The sequence below is a fragment of the Streptopelia decaocto genome, assembly GCF_964273445.1.
Source record: "Streptopelia decaocto genome assembly, chromosome: 12".
NCBI classification, from domain to species: Eukaryota; Metazoa; Chordata; class Aves; order Columbiformes; family Columbidae; genus Streptopelia; species Streptopelia decaocto.
The window spans coordinates 14,718,002-14,735,383 of NC_138667.1; the positions used below are offsets into that span (position 1 = coordinate 14,718,002).

Consider the following 17,382-nt stretch of genomic DNA (forward strand, 5'->3'; position numbering starts at 1 on the left):
AAAAGTATTCATTTATAGATAAGATTTTGTAGGCTTGTTCCCAGTGTTCTGATATTTTAAGGGTTGCAAAGTTGCTAAGATACAGGCAGAAAGTTAAGTTTATTTAATGTGTATTGTTAAATAAATTTTATAAAATATTACTGTGATCCGCAGTTCACAAGGTTATATCTGTGGCTTTGTTGAAGTGGAATTGTTATGAAAAATGCTGTGGACTTGATTCATGGTTGCATTGTTCCTTTTTCACACTGATATAGCTACACTGAAAATAATTGACTTATGCCAATGGAGCATGAAAAAGATGCTGGGATGAATTTGGCTCTGTATCTTGAAATGAAATGTATGCCATTTTCTGTTTGGCATTTGCTGTACCTTAATAAAAATCATAGGGCAAATTACATCAAATCGTACTATTAAAAGAAACGTTTTCTTCTTCTTTGCAGTAGAATTGACCTGAAACATTTATGTGTTGAGAATTTTCTCAAAAGCGCACTTTTTTCTTGCCCTGTATTTAAAAATTGATAACCAAGGGGAAAAGACCGTTGAGTTATAAAAACAGGGTTTTTTTTTCTTGTAGTTGTGTCATCCACTGCTGAAACATAATTGAACTCAAGGTTTGCATTTGCAAATGACCTTAACTAAAGTTTTACAATTCAAAGAATTCATTTAATGACTTAGGCGATCTGGAATGCCAGAATCACTTTATGGGGCAAAACCTGTCTAGCTCCCACTGCGGACTCTGTGTTTGGCAAAGTCAGAAAGTAACTCTTTTTGCCTCTTATGAGACGAATTTAGGCTCTGTTTACAAAGAAAAGCAGTATGAAGCAGCGGTTCAGAGTGAGGGTGAATGATCTTGGAGGAGTCTTGTTCTCGCCTGTGGCTCGAAGAACCAGCTTGTAAACTCTCTGGGGGTACCTGACTCGCCAGTCTCCTGGAACCAGTATCCCTTTATTGCCCCAGCTTTGGGAATAGTCTTCGCTCCATTGCTTTCTGCATATGGAGGCTGGTTTATGTCATGAGGATGACACTGGTGTGCTGTGCATGCTGCATCTTCCGAGCACTGAAATAGTTCCTACAAGGGCAAAGACGGCTGTAGCGTATGTGCTTGGTGGTTGTAATTCCCTGGCTCACGCCGCTATGCTGTATTGGTTATGGAAATAATAAATAATGTATTTCTGTCTGTCAGCCCCCTTTGCTCCCTTCTCTCTTCTCCCTCTCCAAAGGGAGGCTGCAGGCTCAGATTTTTTTCCTTGATTGAAGTTTTTTAACTTCATTGGATTTTTCTGAGTGCAAGAGGATGGAAAAGAACAAGAGAGTGACTGCATACCTTCAGGTGCCTGAAGATTAAAATCCTCAGTCTTAATTTCTCACCTTTAAGGCACTATTCATTTCTTCTTGAGTAAATACTTTCCCAGAGGCATTAGTGACAAAAGCAGTTGTCTGCATGGATGTCCCCCTCGTAAGCATGTCTTAGGTTTTCTCCCAGTGGTGCTTACCCAGATTTGCGTCATGTGCTGAGTGTAGCATAAAGCACTTTGGAGAGTGAATGTTCATTGCAGATTTCAAGTACAATCACAAGTTGATTGGCATATGTGTTGTTCTTTCTAGCAAGTTCTTTATAGTTTGTTCTTTAGGGATCTTTTAAAAGGCATAAGTCATTGGCTCACGATTGCTATTCAAAGTAAGCTGTCTGACTGTGGCTGACAGTGCCCTGCCCCAGATTCCCCTTCTCTGCCTCCCTCACCAAGCTGTGTCTTCTGTGAATATACTCAGGTAGGATGCCAGAAGAAGGAGAAGATGATAGAAATTATTTATATCAGAACACTAATCCCCAAATATAGGGTAGTTAGTCATACAGATCACATGGGTGCTGTTAAAACCTACAGACACGAGAAGCAGGGACTAGTTATCCGATATATCATTACTCAGGACAGGGTTGTGTGTACAGACACAGGGCAATGAAACAACAGAAACCGAGATGCAGCTCACTGAGCCCCCGTTCGGTGTGCAGTCAGTCAGGCGTATTCTAAATGGGCCATGGGCGTGGACAACTGCTAGATAGGGAGTTTAATCTTTTGCCTCTGCTTGCTGGAAGAAGAATTGGATGGCATTATGAATGGGGAAGCATTAGTCATTTCCTAGCTGGCAGATTTGGGTTATGTTGGCAGTGCAGAATCTGTAGGAGACTCAGCTCTGATATTGCATATATGCATATGTCCCTGGGCATCAAGGTATCTTAAATATGTGTATGCATGCCCTTTTTGGATATTTACAGTTCTGCTATTCTGTAAAAACAGAGTTTTAAACAAGGGACCTTGGTCAAAATGTAATTTCTGTTTACTGTAGTCTTGCTGTTAGTCTCTGTGTCCCTGCAGGACTTAAATGACAGTGTGTATACATAGATTTCAGCAGCATCTGGGATGTTTAAGGATATTGAATCTGACTAAGCAATAGGCATTATTAAAAATATTGCTGGAAGACAAGGGTGTTACAATCATGCCTTTGGTTTTCCTCCCTTGAGGCAACCCGTGTTTTAATGACCTCATTGGAGTTTCGTAAACTTGAAAGAGGTCTCAACATCCTAGACACTGGTTTCTGGATTTCTTAAAACACCCTCTTGTTTAGAGTTCTTATTCATCGTAGTCTGTTCTTTGTCTCCACTCAGATGCTCTAAAATAGATGAAACTCAGGGATCAATAAAATTATTCCTTTTTAATTTAGAATAATATACATTATTTAAGAAATAATTTAAAATGGAACTTCCCATTATTACCAGCGTTATTGTAAGAACTGGGCTGAAGCCATACAGTTCCTTCCTTGCCAAAATGGGGCAAACCCAAGTTTGTTTAGCAGGCTCTTCATGAGTGTCAGTCCTTAAACATTGAAAGCTCCTATCCTGTCACCTGCTTTTAAATGCTTCAAATTTAGGAAGCCTGCTGCAGATGGTATCAGTAGTTTTACTGATCTGAGGCCTTGGGCAAATTCATTTGAATTGCTTTGAAAGTGCATATTCAAAATTCAATAAAATAAGAGGGTCTGATGGTGCAGCTGCAGCGTATCCCCTCCAGCTGGGTAAGCTGAGATGTTTCAAGGCCCTGGACTAGCAAAGCCTGGGTGTGCTGTACAGATTATACAGAGAGCTGCCAGGGAAGAGGTTTTGGCAGGCTGGGTGCAGCAATCCCCCCTGCCAGCAGACTTGGGAGCAACAGTGGCGTTCGTGCTATGTGGCATCTTTTGCTGGCTTTCCCAGACAGAAATTTGTTGGTGCAATAGTGGCGGCAGGCCAGAGGGAGGGGATTGCCTCAAGGGTAAAGGGATGGAATGTAGGAAAAACAATAAAATGAAAACGCTCCAGTTGTTTTGAAAGTGATTGGCTATCCTGAATGCTTTGGTAGGGATCCAAAATGATCTGCTCCGTGGGCGGGTTTCGTTAAATTGCATTCAGAAATCATATTTGCCCTTGGGCGAATACCCTTGCTTTTATGCGCACTAGGCAAGTCACGTGCACCAAAATGGAATTCACATGGTGCTTTAGTCAAAAAGCTAATGTCAGTCATCATACCTTTTATGCATATCCAGTCCCTTGGTTCTTTATGCCCATTTAAATATGCAGAAGTGCTTTTTATTATTACCTTGCCTGTAAAGCACTGATATATATATAGGCCATGTAATTTATTGCAGTATAGACCCTTCTCTGCATATGTATTCAGCTCTTACAAATATAAATTAAAATCACGAGGCATAAAATATTTTGGTTGTTGGGCTCTGATTCTCTGAGATTTGTGCCATTAAGCTGTGGAAGTAATTCCTTTATGCGCTGTGTGTCCATGCTTTCCAGATAACTCCTTCTGCAGCAGTACATGGCTTTTCTTTGTAGCATTGTAGTGCCGGTGTCCTTGTGAGCTTCACAGTTCTGGCACAACCAGCGCAGTGCCTAAAGGTGACATAATCAGAGAGTACATGCAGGGACGTTATTTGAGCACCATATCGTTGAAGTGCACAGTATGTCTCTAGTTACTGAAAGGGCTACCATGAAATTTAATTTGGAGTTTTACAGACACATTTTGAATTGGAAATCTCTGTAATAACTTTCCCTTTGCTCAGCCTTTTAACTGTGAAATCCAGTTGGGGAGTTTTGAAGCAGCAGGTAGTGTCGCAGCACTCTAGAGGGATTTTGCCAGAATTCAGCTAAAGTGCTTGCAAGTGTCATTTCCATATTTAACTAATTTCAGTTTTTAATTAGCTCCATGTGAAAAATAAGAGTTCACGCTGAGCTAAGCTGTCAGCACAGAGTCTTGTTTCCTTTCTAGCCTCTCAGGACAATTATTGCAGCATCCCCTGGTTTTTTCAATGAGTGCTCAGCCACCGCACTCCGTCCCTCCCATTGTTCCCTGACAGGAGCCAGCAAGTGTGTTGTGTCTGCCTCGCTAAAACGGAGAAGATAACTTCTCAAAATATTTCAAATACAAAATTGGTTTAGTAAAGGTTCAAAGAACTTCATATGTCTGACTCAGAAATACACAGCAGAGCAGAACGTCTCCCTCCTCAGACCTTGCTGGCGCTGTGCAGTCAGCTACATTGTTCCGAACAATATCGGATCATTTCGGCTTCGTTACTTATTGCATTGGGTAATATCACATTTTAGGAAGCACAGCGTGAAAGCAGGTTTTTGTTCATGGTGCTTTCTGCAGCCTAAGTGCAAACAATGCAATGCTCCAGAGACGGTTTTGTTGCAAAGGCCTGTGGTCCTCTATAAAAAGAGAACTGCGTTTGCATAAAATTCCATCACGCAGTATAGGGATGGAAATTTGTTAATCCTGCATCTGAACTGAAAATTTACCTCTTGGGACGTGAATGCAAATGTTAAAATACTCTTCAAGAATGAAGTAAGAGCTGGAGTTTATGTAGACTCTGCAAGAACATGGGATGTGAACAGATTTCTGAAATAATTTTATGAAGTGATAGCAATCCTGAGTCACATATACGTGACAGCCATATAATGCCATTGTTATTTTTGAAAGAATGCAGTCATTAAATTGTCAAAATCACATTTAAATGGAAAAACTGGTGAAATAACTCTGTAGGTGTTATCACAGGATTTTTTTTTTAAGCCTGTCCTAGAAGGTGAGATTCGTAAAGATTTATTAATAGGTTTGGTAGTGTCTTCATTTTAATTTCTATTCGTGTGCTAGCAATAGAAAGGTTGTGTGGATTTGATTTCCCACCAATTAGTATGGACAGCCCATTCCAGTAGACAGAAACAGATTTTCTCTATTAGACCATAAAATCAAATACATCTTTTTCAAATTGAAATGGATGGGAAAAAAATCTCAGCTGTAGCACTTCCTGGGTACTTAATGTTAGTAATGTTGTGAAAGAAAGAGGTAAATACATTGCAGAAACTTGTCAGATACAGTGACACTGTGCAGTTTCTAGTCATTTTTCTTTTAAGTTGTCAAGAGCAGCTTTGATACCTGTTTCCAAGATGAAGCAAGTTCTTGAAAGGAGGAAAAAAAAAAAGGAAAATAAATTCAGTAGCAAAGAGTGAGTCTGAAATGCTACATGTATTTTCAATATAGTTTGGAGGTTTGTTGGTTGGGGTGTTTGTTTTTGATATAGTATTTACTGTTTTGTCCATCAAAGAAAAAAGATCCGTAACCCTGGTTTGGTTGCTGGCCAGCTGCGTGTTACAGACACAAAGAAATATTAGCTATGCAGTATTCACGTGCAGTTCTACCTGCCATGTATTGCTTTTTGCCTCTTGTAGTATAAGTTGTCTTCTCTTTGAAGGATAATTCCCAGTGGTTTTATTGGTGTTATTAGATAATATTGCTACATATGTTAAAATTTATTTTATTAATCACTTAACACAACTGTTATGCTTTACAAAGTGCATGTAATTGAAGCCAAAGGTTTTTGAGGGTAATCTAGCTCATATTTTATTCTACGATGTATTAATTAATTGTATACAGTGATGCATATGCTAATGCATTATCACTCATGTCCAATTCACCCTGCAGTTTAAACTCTTGACTTTGAAAGATAAAGTTTTTTATGGGCTGCATTACTATTGCCTGTAGAAAACGATATTTTTTCAGGCATTGTTATGATATTTGCGATCTCAAATACTTAAAATAAATAGAGGAGTTCCGAAGTGAAGGTGTGTCCACTGCAGTCATTGACAATTATGACCTTGATTTCAATGGGCCTTCATCTCAAACAGCTCCGGACTGACCGGGGTGGACATTCTGCATTGCTGAGCCCAGCCAGCCGAGTTGCCTTCTGCACCGCTTTATGTGGGAGACGGAAAGCTGCATTCAAATGATCAGATATCGGATGCCCTGTATGAGAAGCTGGCTTCTTTTTTCTGTTATGGACACCAGCAGCTCCATCTGTAACAGCAATTTCTACTATCTCTGCGGTGAATTTTGTTTTATCACAAGATCAAATTGAGCTAGTCTTAAAACCCCACATTATAAAAGGCAATTTAAAACAAAACAGATAAAGTAATACAGTATTAATATTTAATTGTCTATTATGATGATGTTCCTTGGATGAATTAGAATGAAGGTGTCCAAACCAAATATACTTGTCTTACATGGTGCATGGTGCACAGTGCTCAAACTGGATTTATGCAGACAGGTGTACTATCATAATGTTTCTTGGGACTTAAAGTGCACATGCAAGCTTTTCTACATTCCTAGATCAGCTGATGAAATGGCTGATGAAATTGTAGAACAGGATGTTTTGGTGATGCAACTGATAATCATATGTGAACACACACACACACACACACACACACACACACACACACACACACTCATTCTCCGTGCAAAATGTATATTGCTGCAGTCTGAAAACTTGCAACTCTGCCACTTCAAAATAAAGCATTAATCCAAAACTAAAATCGTGGCACCATATAAAGCCTTCAGTGATTTCTGTGTTTTCTAATGTCCTCCCATGTTGGTGTGATCCCACTGAAGTCATGTTCTCATTTGCAGCTGGCACTGCCGTACCGCCTCTAGAGCTCTAGATGGGAAGATGAGAAGGCACAGATGCAGGAGGGAAAGGCTTTGGTCTCTGCTTTCTTAGGAAAAAATAGTTTTCCTGTGAAGGCAAAATAAGCAAATGTCAGACTTGGAAACCTGCCAAGAAAAAGACAGGTATAAGATTAAAAATATAGTATAGCCCAGCTATCCCATACCCACTATGGGCAATGGTTAGTAGAAATCTGTACCTTTATCTCAATATCAAGATATTAATACCATTTAGGCTATGTTTATATATACCTTTTGAAGTGCAAAGAAAAAAGTATAAACAGTTTATAGTGTTGAAAATGAATGAAAAGCTTTGGGAGAAGAAATCATATTTACTTTTAATCTTTGGATTTATTTCCTCTTTGTAATGAACTTTTAACTCCAATAATTACTTTGTGTGGAGAGTAAAACCTTAAAGTTTATAATTCATGCAAGATTTTACAGTCAGGTGATTAAATTAAACTATTCTTTATCATTTCTATTAAGGGAAGAATATACTCTGTGATTAGAAGTTACACTTTTTTGCACGCTGGACAGAAATTTGGCCATTCATAACCATGCAGTTCCACTTCATTTAGTGTATGCAAAGGAGTAATAAAGGTAAAAACTATTTTCTTATCAATATGGCCAACAATCAGAGGTTGAGTCAAGGTCTGAATGCTTTGGAACAGTTAGATCGTGAACATCTTGTTCTGCGTGTTTGTAGAGATTAGGGCAGTTGCAGTTTCAGAAGATGAACATAGTCGAATAAATGTTTGACATTATATCCCTTAGGGTTACAATGAGTATTAAAAGTAAAGCAGTTATTCTAATTCTCGTAAGTTCAGGCATCAGCGATTTAAGAGAGCATATTTGTGTCTGTATTCCTTGAAACTCCAGTTTCAAGTCTCAGCTGGGTCCTTCTCTTGGAAACAGAGTAAAGACAAGCTGGCTACTTTGTTCATTATAATGGTGGCTTTAAGGTATGAAATTAAAACTGAATTCAATTTGCTTTGCATGAACATTAAACACTCACAATTGCTCCAAAAAAAAAGAGGTTTTTCCATTGTGTTTTAGTCAAGAGCATCCCTTTCTGCTATTCCAAGCCTATTTCAGAAGTGGCAGTGTTTTGGCAAGGCTGGTAAAGCAGATATTATAGAATGTGACTTTTCAGGCCGAAAGATGCTGTCTTAGGTAGATAAAAATATAAACACTTTTCATATTAGTCGCAACTACCTAGTGCAGAAGCAAGACTAGAAAGATTGCAGCCATGACTCTTAGAATTGCCTCAAGAAGTGAGTTCATTTTCTACAGTCTAAGGAACTGATTAATCTTGTGCCTGTTTTCTACACTCTGTGCAATCCAAGGCCTGTCACGAGAAGAAATGAATAATGTGCTGTGTTCTGCTTCGCTTTTAAGGTCTTTGTCGTGAGACTCCAGATTCTGAACGTAGCATGCAGTGCTACCCTTTTTGTGACAAAGAGATTGCTCTAAGTGGCACAAATCAAAACATTAAACAGGACTGAAGCAACAAAAGTCAAAAAGTCTAAAGGAGGAATTCTTTCCCTGTCCCCTACCCCAGGTACACCTCTTGTTCCTGCAGGCTGGAGCTCTGCTTGCCCCTTGTTATCCTTGGAATCAGGAGCCAGGTCTTCACATCCTCCAGCTTTCTGCACCCCCGAAATAACTGCAAGCGTGTGTAAGCTTCTCAAGTATTCTGGAAGTAGAAAGACTGAAGCTGGACATAGAGGAATGAACTTTCAAAGCACAGCATGAAAGATATACCCACAAATCCCATTAGTAGTAATGTGATTTGTGTGCTTATCTGCCATGCAATGCTTTGAAAATTCATTCCATTCAGTTCATTGACGTGCACAGGGAAAGAAATCAGCTTGGAGGGGGTGCATGACTAATTAAAAAAAATAATAATAATTTTTTTTTTGGTCCTCCTATTTCTTCAACAGGAACACAGTGACAAGCAACCATCTTATAGCCCTCATTCCATCTCCTTTTTCATCTTGAATAACAGTTATTCAAAAGAAAGCAATTAATAATTCTCAGCAGAAGTTTTGCTGCTGATTATAACAATACACTCATTCATGGATCCATGATGGTATTTCTATAAAATACTTGTTGGCCTGGATGCTTTAAAGCAGAAGCCCTGTTCTAAACACTTTATTGTCTAAAAGAGTTTACATGCTGAGGGTGAAATTATGCCTAAAGATTTCTTTCCTTTGCATTGTGTTTTCCGAAAGGCACAATCTCTGCTGTGTCTCCCCCATGAGCAATTGCGCACGCCTGACATTTCTGCCATGGTGGGAAGCACCGTGCTCCCCCTCAGCCAGCCAAGGGAAGGGTCTGCCTCTGGGTGCCTCGGCTTATGGCCCAGACAGTGAGGTACTGAGATTGGAGTTCTACTGTGGGTGTGTTTGTAGGCTCTTTCTTGCATTAGAGAAGTGCAGAACCATCTTCTCTCTGCAGCTGCGATAAGGCTGGCAGAACCTAGAGCCTGATAGTGCTTCAGAAACTTGCTGGGTAATCAGTCCTCACGGCTTTCCTCATGCAATCAGAAAAGACACCCCATCTTTCTCTTCAGAAATTTAAAGGAAGCTGTTGTTGCTGTTATTTTAAGTGAAACTATTGAAGAACTTGGGCACAGTTAACAAGAGTATGAACTTGCATATAGGTACATCTTGGGTACACAAAGCAGTGTTGTCTACGTGTAGAAGCAGCTGTGTTGGGTCCAATAAGTCAAATAATCCGTTAACTTATCTCCAGCATCCAGAAATGGTTGTCTTGTACAAACAGGTGCATTGTATATGTACTTCTCCCTACTGAACCTAGTCTTGCAGTCTTTTTGGAGATGAGAGGAGGTGGAATAACAATATTCCCTGCTTTGTTCACTCTTCCCCTAATGATTCAGTATTTGACTTGAAATTTTCAGGGAACTTTATCATCTAGCCCAAAATTTCCCTTCAGTTTGATAACAGCTCAGAGCTCATCATTTAATACGTGCAGTTAAGATTACTCCTCTCCACCGTATGTTATTTTATCTTAACCAGTTTGAATTTTGTCTGCCATTTTAGGGCCCAGTTGCTCGGTTATATTATATCCCTATGTAGCTCTCAGGCCTCTTCTTGAATAATGCCCTATCAGCAGCACAGCCTGGTTTCCATTTGGAATTCTGTCACACCATATATGATGGGTATGGATTTTTGAAAAAACTACTTTAAACTTTCCAGTAGATAATATATCAAAAATGGCAGACTTCCACCCAGCAAGCCATGTGGCTTTTGCTTTGCTTTTAAAAAAAGTCCTAGGAATGTGATGGATTTTTCTGAGATCTCTTGGGTACCGTCAGGAGGACTTTGGCATCCTTGTCACAGTCACAGTCACACCAGCTATTCAAGGAGGAATAAAAGTTCTTGCAGTTAGTCCTGAAGTTTAGGAGAGACATCATTGTTTCTCTAAAAAGGAAAGGTGCTACTTGCTCATATTGTTTATTTTAAGACTGCTGCTTGTAAGCAACAAATACTCACATTCTTTGGTAATGATTTTCTGAGCACTTTAATACATGATAAACTGGAGGAATCAGAGATTAGAACTTCCTGGAGACACTGTACCTTTCTGCTAGTAACAGAATATGAAAGGGCATTAGTATAATTGTGAGTCCGGGTCCTTGGATGGAGCAGCTTTTTGAGACAACTCTTCAGCCACCTTTTAGTACGAGTCATGTATTCTGTTTTAGCTACGTACTGATAGTACTTGTATTCCTCCTGCTGCAAATGCGGCTGAAGGGTGGCCAACAAAATAATCAAGCAAAGGATGGTGTCAGCCTCTGTCAAACATCTACGTCTTACTGAAATCTGACTTTGCCAGGCATATTTGTTGCCAAGTCCAAATTTTGTGGGAGAGCACTTCTACTGATTGTCCACGATGATGAGATACCTTGTACATCAATAACACTTGCTGAATTGCCCACCCAACAAAGCCGAGCTGTCCTCTGTGTTCAGTTTCTGTTACTTGTAAGACACGTTAGCAAAATATGGATCTCAGCCGAGATGTAGTTCAGCAAATTCTGATTGTCTGTGTGTTTGGAACTGTCTTGTAACCTCTTCAGATGTGAGAGGAGCCAGGGAATGCTTCTTATTTTTCTTCTTGTGGCTACCCAGTAATTCACACTCCTCAGATGAAGACCTGAAAGCACCAGTTGGAACCAGGTGTTGTGTTTTGAGGTACCATGAAGGTTTTTCCCATGCGGTTCCTCCATCGTTCTGCTCTGTCCTCAGCCCTGCTATTCCTGTCTGGGCATCTCAGGAGAAGAGGTTGTCAGGCGTGATGAATTGTGCATTCATTCGGTAACGGGGGCAAGTAATCGCTGGGGAATAGGCCTAACACACGCGTTTCACTTGTGACTTGGGTTGAACTTGAACCAGTTACTCCAGAGGAATAGTAGTAGAATGTTAAACTACTATGTGTGTACTCTTTTAAGGAACTGTTATTTTATGAATAATAATTGAGACCAGTAAGACCAATTTCTGATATTCCTGGAGTTCTGTTGCATGATCAAGAAGCAGTAACTAGTAAAGAACCATGAGTTTCAGCTGAATAACATTTAATACAAAGTATGTATGTAATAATGTTTATTTTTTAATTTTGGGGGATACGTTTATTCAAGTTTTGTGGGTTACCTATCTATCTGCACCTAGAAGTGTAAAAATTATTTCACATCATACAAATATTGTGGTGCATTAAAACAATATACAGACATATGAAATAAATAATTGTTTTGCAGATAGTTCTTTGAATACATACACTATGAAATTACCTGCTGCTAAGATTTATTAGGTACCTTTTGTTTCATTATGTTTGTGTCTTATTAGGCCTGATTTGGAAATCACACTGAGCTGCTCAAGACTAAGTATGTACACACTGGAATAACAAGAGTTACATCATTGTTTAGCTCGGGTGGTGGAAACAAACTTTGAGTCTTTCCGCTTCCCTATAATAGCCTACATATAGCAAATGTGCTTTTAGTGTTGATTTACTACTGTTGCTCATGATATAATGGACCAATTTCTTTTTCACATGAAAAGAGGATGGCCTGCTAGAGGTAAACAAAATAATACTACTAGATGCACCCTGACAAAGTGAGATAACAGTTTGATGGGTTCATTTTAGATGACAATAATTTAGGGTTTAGTAAGCATGACAACTTGGAAAATTAATAATATATGGAAACATTCTGAATTCTGTTCACTTTGTAATCTTCCCATCTTTTTGAGTCACTTAGGGAGTACTGAATTTTCTAACAAGCAAGCGGTGCATGTCTTCTAGACCTCAGCTGGGAAGATGCAGTAGGAATGGGGAAATGGGGAATCACTTACCTGCATATTTCTCCCTTTAAGAAGGAATAGCATAAAGGGATAAGTGCAAAACCTGTCTATTGGTAGACACTGAGTCTAGTACAAATGAAGCCACCAGAGGTCTCTCATTTTAAAAATAAATGGTCAAGAGTGACAGGAGAGCACAAACGGAGGACAGAGCTTTTAGAGCTTGGAAACCATTGTCTGTTAGACCAAGCTCTAAATGGAGTGAGCCTTGGGTTTAGGGCCAGAACAAGAGAAGACTGAATGGAAGAGGAATGTGAGGACACTACTGAGTCTTAGAGAACATTCAAGAAAATTTTGCGTGTAAGTTTTGTCATTTTTGTGTCTGTGGATTTGTATACCTTTGGGGATTTCTTAAAATAATGTGTGAGTCACAATAGCTGCCTCTATCTTACATAAGTCTTAAATTGATCCTTGACAGCTCTACCACCTGGAGTGATGAACTAGTTCTCTGCCTTTGTTCTGGATGGGCACACAGGTTTAGCTGCCAGGCACTTTCGCTCTCTGTTTGTGCGTGTACTGGGGTGGGAGTGAGAGCTTGATTATTACTTTTTACCTAAACCTCAAAGGTTTTACTTTAGAATTTATTTGGTTACATTCTCATTTTTATATAAATACACAATTCACTATCCTGAGTTACTAGATGTTGGTGTTAAATGAACCAAATAAATTCTGACAGGCTCAATGTTTAAAAAACAGTTATTAGAGATAAGAACTTGAAAAATATGCTTAAATGTGGAGGGGGAAAAAACCAATCAAACCTACAAAACATAAGTGCTCTGTAAAATATAATTTATGAATACACCATACATATAAAAGATAAAATGGCACTTTGTTGTGTTTTAAATCTTCAGGGATGTGTTTGTCCCTGAAGGTTAATCTATAAACCAAATGTAGAACTCTGGAAATGTGTTTAAGTAAGTGGGCTGGTTTGGAAAATCAGCACTCATGTTGATGATGATCGGGTTTGGATCTAGCTGAGCATCCCAAATCAGCTGTCTAGTGAGCATCCTTTGGAGAAAATGTGTCCAGTGCTGTAATAGCTGATGAAAGTGTGTCTTTGGGGAAGAAGGCAAAGCCACAGCATCACAGATTATTTAGTTTTAGTTTCAAAGAAAAGTAAAAAAAAAAAAAAAAATAGGGAACAAGCACAAAAGCACTAGCCCAAATTTCTCTTCTGACACACATGCACTCAACTTCTGAGTGAATCTCTGTACTTCTAATTAAACGGGCTTCTACTTATTCCTTTGCTGAAGGCATTTTTTGTTTGATTAACAGAACAAAAGGTTAATCGTATAAATTTGCCATCTCCTCGCGTTGTGAAGCAGGAGAGCATCGGCAGCTCCTCGTTGTCCCTGCTGGGCTGCCAGGCGGGTTTGCAGTGTGCAGTGCAAACACCAGCGTTCCCCTCGGGCCCCTGTGACACACTTTTCTGGAGGTATTCATGGTAGAAGGTGAACGTTCCTCATGTCTGTGACTTCAGTTGTCTTAGTGGAAGTTTGTAGATCACGTAACGGATACGTGAGCTGTGCTGGAGATTGGCATCTTTTCTCTATAAGGGACTATAGCAGACGTGCACATCCCTGCGCCATTAGAAGGGGATCTAATTGCTCCTACCTAATGTGCATCTCCGATTAACACAGAGCAATGGAGTTTATTAATGAAATCATGACATAATTGGAAGCAGGTATATCAGAGTTTTTCTTAATACTATGTTAGTAAGATCTTTTTTAATTCCTTGTTTGAATTTTCCTGGTAATTATAAGTTAGCAGCTATAATTCTCTTGGACAGACTATTAGTTATGGTTTCCTTATCTCTTTGTTGTAAGGAATGGTTCACACTTGAAGCAGCAGAATTTCATCTCTGCAAGCGACCTACATTTATATTTACATTTGCAATTTAAAAAAAATACACAATTGCAGCTGTGGATATACACACTCAGAGCAAACAACCACAAGAGTCTAATTCTCTATGACTTATTTTCAGTTCCCCAAATTTTCCTGCAGTGTCTGCTGGCAGGGGTGGGCCAGGGGGCTCTGTGTGGGGCCCGGCGTGCAGATCCTGTGGGCATTGCTGGCCCATGCAGGCTTGATGGGGAGAGTCTGTATAAGCTACTGACTTGGTCGTTCTTTGAGCTTTATCAATAATTTTTCAGTTTCTTTGCCATACCGAAAAGAAAATTAGTTGCTTGAGATTAGACCAAGCAGCCTTTTAAAACATTTGTTTTGGCAAAACAAAAAAGTTGTGATGGAATAAAACATTGACCCACATATATATATATATATATTTTTTTTTTTAATATTTTGCAGGAATTCTTAAACATTTCCTAGAAATTAATTGTGAGTAGTTTCTCAGCAAAACATCCTTTTCAGGTTCATGCCTTGTATTTTTTACAATGCCAGATGCTTTAATATATTTTCAATTTTGCAAATTCGGTATAAATGCAAAATATGGCAAGTGTCCTCTTCACACAAAATGTCTCCTGATTTTCGTTACTATCCTTAGACATCTGCTTGTACCATAGGTATGTCTGGGGGAAGGCGACATTATGAAAGCTGTCTTGCTTCTTAGCTGCTTTTCTCAAAAAAAGTGGAGGTTAAACTCACACAGATTGTGTGCTGGGGCGTTTCCAGGAGTTGGAATTGGTGGATTGTGGGGTTGGGAGGTGCTTTGTTTTGTATTCTTGGCTTTTAGGAGTGCGTATATGAATCGGTCACATCCAAATAGATTCCCTGTATGCAGAGATTATCTGAGTGATGTCTCAAGCACTGTAAACTGCAGGCCCTATGCTAAAGTCCTGTTGCCTTATCTATCCCCACTGTTTAATCACTGAATGCTTAGCTGTGTGGCCACTGGTGGCCCTTTTGTGACTACACCAGCTCTTCCACAGTTGCTTATAAGTGCACGCAAAATGTCTGCTCATTTTATGTGGATCTGACACTGCAGAGGTGAACAATTATGAGGGTGCTAATCATAATTTACATGTTCTGTCCCTATACTGACAGCGAATCCCCTCAAACACCAATTTAGTTTATAACTGAAAATGCTGTTCTCTGTCGTGTGCAGGTTTTTACCTATACCTTGTGTAAGCAGGAAGAGCGCTGATGGTGAATGGAGAGAAAAGGGAATAAAAACAGCTTAGTGGGCTTTTCTATCCCTCACCACTCCTCAATACGGGGAGGATGCCATAGGGATAATATGATGAAAGTATGGAGATGTATTCAGGTAGCTGCTGTTTATACAAGGTGAAGATGCACATAAATCCACTGGCTGAATGATTCAGACCTGTCAAGTCTCATGCATTATGCACAGGACTTACTCAATTAGCCCCCGCCACAGCGCCTGCAACTCCTGCACTCTGCAAGATGCTGCCGTGGCCTTTCTCCCGCGCTGTCCCCGCCGTACCCATGGGCCTGTCCCCAGCTCAGGGACGGCCAGAGGGGCCACAAGGACATGTGCAGGCAGGGGGACCAGCCCTGGCCGGGCTGCACGTGGCTCTGCCATGTGGCACAGGCAGCTGAGTTTCATACACTGGATTAGAAAAAATGGTGAGGTCAAAAGGATTGGCAAAGACCTGGGTTTGTCAAGAAAGTTTAATCTGCAAAATGAAGACAGAGGCTGTTAAATCTGTTGATTTAAATAAGTTGTAATAAACACCAAATAATTGCACTACAAAGTCATTAGTATACATAGGGCTGAAGCTAATTTTATAATCAACGTATAAATTATCACCTATAATTTAAACTCGGAGCTAGTATTTGCAGTAGCGCTTTGTTTCCCATTTTGCATCCCCCCGTAGCGCGTGAATCGAAGAGGTATTGCACGATGCCAAAATGAACAAATGCTCATCTCTCCGGATTGTGAGCACTTTTCCTTTTGTGTTTCAGTAATTGAGAAGATCTGATAACTGAACACAAATAAGACAGACACACGTGAATCACCAGGGCTTTTTGTTGTTGTTGTTGCCTTTTTTTTTTTAGCTTATTAACAATCCTCTGAGACAAGTTGCTTTACCGTGTTTTGCAAACGATGCTTAATTGCAAGTAGCCGTAGTTTCTCCCCAACTTTTTTTTTGTTTCAATTTTTTTCTCCCGTGCACGGTGTATTGATGTCTCCCGCCTTGTGTCTCCGGCAGCGATGCACCTCCTGGGGCTGAACTGGCAGCTGCAGCCGGCGGACGGACACACGTTCAACAACGGGCTGCGGCCCGGCGGAGCGCCCGCGGAGGACGGCGCGGGAGCGCCACCTGCAGGCAGAGGTGAGGCGGCGGCACCGCGCGGCAGCGATCGCCGTATGTTATGTATATACACCGAGATGATGCTGTATGTAGTGTATGTGCACCGAGATGGTGCTGGATATAGGGTATATACACCGAGGTGGTGCTGTATGTAGTGTATATGCACCGAGATGGTGCTGGATATAGTTTATATACACCGAGATAGTACTGCCTATAGTGTATGTACACCGAGATGGTGCTGGATATAGCGTATGTACACTGAGATGGAGCCGGATATAGTATATATACACCAAGATGGTAGTGGATATAGTGTATATATACCAAGATGGTACTGGATATAGTGTATATACACCGAGATGGTGATGTATATAGTGCATGTACACCGAGATGTTACTGCATAGGGAGTATATACATGGAGACGCTACTGCATATAGCGTATATACACTGAAGTGTTACTGTATATAGTGTATATACACTGAGATGTATGCAAAGTCTATTTTAAGGCTGTTTTTAGCATTGCTGGGGTTTTCTGCATTCTGCTGCTGGTAGCTTGCTGCGTGTGTACAGCTGTTCTTATTCTTTGCCTCTATATACAAAATCATATAACTTCCAGAACTTCATCTACTAACGAAGAAGCACTACTTCATCTACTAACGAAGAAGCGGTCAGTCAAAAAATACACCTATGTTTTACTAGGTATACTATGTCCCATTTCCATGTATCACATAGAGATCATAGAAT

At 40.0% G+C, this 17,382-nt stretch overlaps 1 protein-coding gene across 3 annotated transcripts in view; it reads left to right on the forward strand.

The window, feature by feature from the left end:
- The window catches only part of TENM2 (teneurin transmembrane protein 2), a gene marked incomplete at its 5' end in the record, with an annotated part of 567,758 nt that overhangs the window by 430,732 nt on the left and 119,644 nt on the right, over window positions 1-17,382 (forward strand). For all 3 annotated transcript variants that reach the window (XM_082064051.1, XM_082064052.1, XM_082064053.1), the window contains one exon: window positions 16,540-16,662. In XM_082064051.1, the coding sequence (XP_081920177.1) occupies window positions 16,540-16,662 (123 nt within the window). The remainder of the gene's footprint in view (window positions 1-16,539; window positions 16,663-17,382) is intronic.